We start from the raw sequence: 5,018 nt of genomic DNA on the forward strand, positions 1-5,018 counted from the left end.
AAGTGCTTCCTATCCCTCGGATTTTGTCAATACACTCACATTCCTCTAGAGTAGTTTTAGAGATAGTCTGCTTCTTGGTCCCCATTTTAGGCTGTCCCAAAGGTACTTTAAAGAATTTGAAGACTCGCGTGAGGAGAAATCCATAGGGGAGGCCATGATTTCCATCTTTGAATGCTGCCACTTTTTGCATATGCTCAATCATTATGGCTGGCAGATTAACAATTTCGAACTCATCCAGTGCTTCCGTCAGATACAGATCAGCCTTAGATGTGACAGATCTCCTCTCAGCGCGAGGAAGCAGGACTTTGTTCACCAACTCAAAAAGCAGCTGATAAACAGGAAGCAAAGCTTTCTTATGCACTTCGTCCCCCCTCCCCCCCTCCCCCCCGCTGCACAACGCTCTCCTTAACTATAGCATGCCTAAAGTTTGAGCTACAGACACTTCTAACAGATGACAAACCTTCAGCAGGAACTTTAAGTATGTTTCCTAACACAACAGATTCCATAACAATGTCTACGCCATTTACCAGTGCGGAGATGTGATCAGATTCAACGATAAAGAGGTCTGCATAGAAACTTTGAACCTTTTCCTCATATACCTTGGGCACATCCACCTTGAATAGGTGTCCCCACTGTTGAAACTCAACCATCTCAAGCACTTGGCGCATTCCAACCATCTCAGATATCTCAGGGTCAAAAGTACGACCCCACAGCACTTTTTGACACCTCAACCTTTCTTTACTAGATATATTTCCACTTCTTGCCTTCTTCACAGAACCGGGTTATTTCACATTCTCTAATTTACTTTTCGTAGACTTTCCACTGGACATAACTTTCCCAATAGATTTCAGTTGCATATCCTCATCAGACACAGACTCTTCTACCACAACTTCCTTCAACTTGCCACTATCCTTTACTGACTTTTCACTGGGAATTCCAACAACTTCTTTTGAAGTACTCTCAGTAGAGTGCTTCTTTTTCTGAGACCTCTTGATCAAGGAACTTGGTTCCTCTGGGGCTTCCTCATCAACTTCCACAACTGGGATATTCTTGTCACAAACAATTTCACCATCCTTCACCAGCCTTTTCTTCTTCTTCATGTTACTTCTCTTACTCTTCTTTAGCGCAGACTCAAGAGCCTCCTTCTTCTGCAACCTTTTGGTAGGTCGCTTAGGAGGGGGCTCAAGAGTTGCTACTAGCCTCCTTGCGGCAATTAACGCACTCAGAGCAACATCATCCTCATTTTCTTCATCACTGGACCTCATAACAGGAGCCACTACTTCCAAGGGCTCAGCATCAAAGTGAGGAGAAGAATAAGGGTAGAAACTGACCTGGGAAGATGATTTCTGACCTCTTTCCTCAGGAGAGGGGTCAGGTCCATCAAGAGGGGTCCCAGTAGTGTCTTCTGGCGAAGACCATTCAAAGAGCACCATTGCGCCTTCTCCCACCAAGGACTGAGTCTCTTCCCCCTGAGACTCAGACATGGTAGAATTTTCCTTCCCAATAATTCCCTCAGCAGCAATAGCCAACATATTTTCTATGGCATCCCTCTCTTGAGGTTCCATAGGAGCAACAACAGAAGAAATAGGAGTACCTGTAGACTGATCAGAGTTTTCCTTAGAACCCTTATCACTTTCAGGACTAAGCGATGAAGCTTTTTCTGCCGATGGAGACTTACTATTTTCCTCTGGAACTGGAATGTCATCTTTACTCCATTCTTGGTATGTCTCGGGAAACAAGGGAGAGATGCTTTCGTTCTTAGGGTTGTCTGAGTTCTCAACACTTACAGGAGGATTAGAGTCAGAGGGAGTAGAGAAAGGGATAGAGGATGAAGAGAAACTGATTTAGGATTTTTTATTTGAATAGTGGTTGAAGAAGGGATGACTGGTGGTGTTTCTACAGGAGAAGACTCGAGGTTTTTCTCTTCAGTGGTAGGAGGGATTGTTTGATCCTCAGCCATGGTAGAGGAATTTGGCTTGAAGGTTCTGGAGAGACTGAGGAAGACAGAGATGGTCGTTCAAGTTTTTAGGAGTGAGAGGGTTATAATGAGGAGAACGACAATTATGAAGGAAAGAGAAACGGGTTCTGAAAAGCCGGTAGATGTGTGGGAAGATACAACGTTTCAGAGGGAAGTGAAAGGATTTGAACGAAAAGACGCGACATAGACAGGTCTAGAAATGTTGATGATGTGGCATTATTTTTTTTTTAATTATGTATGAGAAAAGCAAAAGACTACTAACTTGTGGCACAAGAATCAGGTTCCTGACCAGTCTTAAAAAAATGCTCAACCTTCTTTTACCGCTCATGCATTGTCTCAGCAGCTTCTATAATCATCATGCGTGTCTACCTGTAACGGTATGGAAGTGAGTTTAGACTTGGCTGGAAAACACTTTAGCTAATTTTACCTGTATGTAATTTTCATATCCATATGGTAGGAATCAGGTTCTCAACTAGGCTTTATTAGCCCCAGTGCCAGCTTGTTTCTCTCAAAGTGTTCTCTGCTCAGGGCTTTGGTGAAGATATCTGCAATTTGGTCTTCTGTGCTGCAAAACTTCATACAGATAAGTCCTTTTTCCATATCGTATCTGGGAAAATGATGTCTCACATCAATGTGCTTGGTTCTTTTGTGTTGGACTAGATTTTTGGCCATGTTGAGTGCACTTGTGTTATCACACAGAAGAGATACACAGTCAGTGTACACTCCAAAGTCTTCCAACTGCTGTTTGATCAATAGAAGCCGAGCACAGCATGAGGCTGCAGCAACATATTCTGCTTCAGCTGTTGAAAGAGCTACTGAATTTTGCTTTCTTGTGCCCCGTGAGATAAGACATGATCCCAAGAAGTGAGCCATTCCAGGTATGCTTTTTTTATCAACAAGATAACCTGCATAATCAACATACCCAATAAGATTAAAATTATCACCTGAAGGGTAGTACAGAACTAGGTCCTGTGTTCCCTTAAGATATTTTATGATTCTTTTGGCAGCCTTCAGATGAGATTCCTTGGGGTTTGACTGAAACCTTGCACATAGTCCCACACTGAAAACAATATCTGGCCTCCTTGCAGTAAGATAGAGGAGAGATCCAATGATGTCTCTATACATTGTTTGATTCACAGATTAGCCAGATTCGTCTATATCTAGTCGAGAAGCAGTGGCAATGGGAGTGTCAATCACTTTTGATGCTTCCATGTCAAACCTCTTTAGAAGCTCCTTGATATACTTCCGCTGACTAATGAATGTTCCCTTTGTGGACTGCTTCACTTGAAGACCCAAGAAGAAATTTAACTCACCCATCATGCTCATCTCAAACCCACTTCCCATGAGTTTTGCAAATTCCTTACATAGTGAATCAGTTGTTGCCCCAAAAATGATATCATCAACATATACCTGAACAATGAGCAGGTTCCTCCCTCGTTTCTTTAGAAACAAAGTGTTATCAATTTTTCCTCTTGGAAAACCATTTTCTAAGAGAATCTTTGACAACCTCTCATACCAAGCTCGAGGATCCTGCTTCAACCCATATAGTGCCTTGTCCAATTTGAACACATATTAAGGGTGTTCATGACATTCAAAACCTGGAGGCTACTTTACATAGACTTCTTCCTTGAGGAAACCATTCAGAAATGCACTTTTGACATCTATTTGGAGCAGAGTGAATTCCATATGTGATGCAAAGGCTATGAGGATTCTAATAGCTTCCACACGAGCAACCGGAGCAAAAGTCTCATCATAATCAATTCATTCCTCCTGATTGTAGCCTTGGACCACTAGCCTTGCCTTGTTCCTTGTTGTGTTTCCATGTTCATCAAGCTTATTCCTGAATATCCACCTGGTCCCTATGATGGTCCGATCTGAGGGTCTAGGTACCAGGTGCCATACTTTGTTCCTTTCAAATTGATGCAGCTCATCTTGCATGACTGTGATCCAGTCTGCATCTTTTAAGGCTTCCTTAATGTTTTTGGGCTCTATTTGGGAGAGAAATGCTGAGAAGGCAAGTGAATTTCTGGCTTTTGATCTGGTTTGGACTCCTGAATCCAGAGGAGTAATTATGTTGTCGAGAGGATGGGAGCTTTTGTGTTTCCAGTTGGGAACTTGAATTTCATTTGTAGAGGAATTAGGTAAGTCTGACTGGTTCCCATGTATCCTTCTTTCTGCTACTTGCGGAGTACTTTGAACTGCATCAACCACTCTTTCTTCAACTTCAGTGGTTGTAATTGTAGTACCTGGTTCCTCTCCAGCTGATAAGGAAGAGATTGCATTGTCTTCACCTGTCTCATTCACTTGACTTATCATATCTGCCTTTCCATTTTCCATATCAATGACCTCTCCAGGAACCAACAGAGGCTCTCCATCTTGATGATCCTTTTTGCTCTTCTCACAGGAGAGATGGGACTCATCAAAGATTATGTGTATACTCTCCTCAACACACTGAGTCCACTTGTTGTATACCTTGTAGGCTTTACTTTGAGAAGAGTACCCCAGAAAAATTCCTTCATCACTCTTGGCATCAAATTTTCCGAGCTGATCCTTTCCATTGTTGAGAACATAACATTTGCACCAAAAATGTTCTTAAGTGAGTCGGCTTGGGCTTCCTTCTATTCAACAACTCATAGGGAGTTTTGTTCAAGAGAGACCTAATCATGCACCTGTTCACCAAGTAGCATGCAGTGTTGATAGCTTCAGCCCAGAAGTTCTTAGCAATCCCACTATCGATCAGCATTGTTCTTGCCATTTCTTTAAGGGTTATGTTCTTCCTTTCCACAACTCCATTTTGCTTGGAGTTCTTGGGGCTGAGAAGTTGTGGGTGATGCCATTTTCATTGCAGAATTCATCAAACTTAGCATTGTCAAATTTTGTTCCATGATCTGATCTAATGCATGCTACTTTTGATTCCATCTTCACTTGAATTTTCTTCACAAAGGCTACAAAAACTTCAAAGGTCTCATCTTTTGTTCTAAGGAACAGAGTCCAAGTGAATCTGGAATAGTCATCCACTATCACAAAAATGTATCTTTTT

The 5,018-nt window shown here is 42.1% G+C and overlaps 1 protein-coding gene across 1 annotated transcript; it reads right to left on the minus strand.

Moving 5' to 3' along the window:
* Positions 1 to 782: 782 nt before the first annotated feature.
* LOC109243567 lies at positions 783 to 1,960 on the minus strand. Its single transcript, XM_019410508.1, has 2 exons — positions 1,911 to 1,960; positions 783 to 1,839 (listed from the first exon to the last, which is right to left on the minus strand). The coding sequence occupies exons 1-2, from the start codon at positions 1,958 to 1,960 to the stop codon at positions 783 to 785; spliced, it is 1,107 nt and encodes a 368-aa protein (XP_019266053.1).
* Positions 1,961 to 5,018: the final 3,058 nt, after the last annotated feature.

Source organism: Nicotiana attenuata, unplaced genomic scaffold (assembly GCF_001879085.1).
Source record: "Nicotiana attenuata strain UT unplaced genomic scaffold, NIATTr2, whole genome shotgun sequence".
Lineage (NCBI taxonomy): Eukaryota > Viridiplantae > Streptophyta > Magnoliopsida > Solanales > Solanaceae > Nicotiana > Nicotiana attenuata.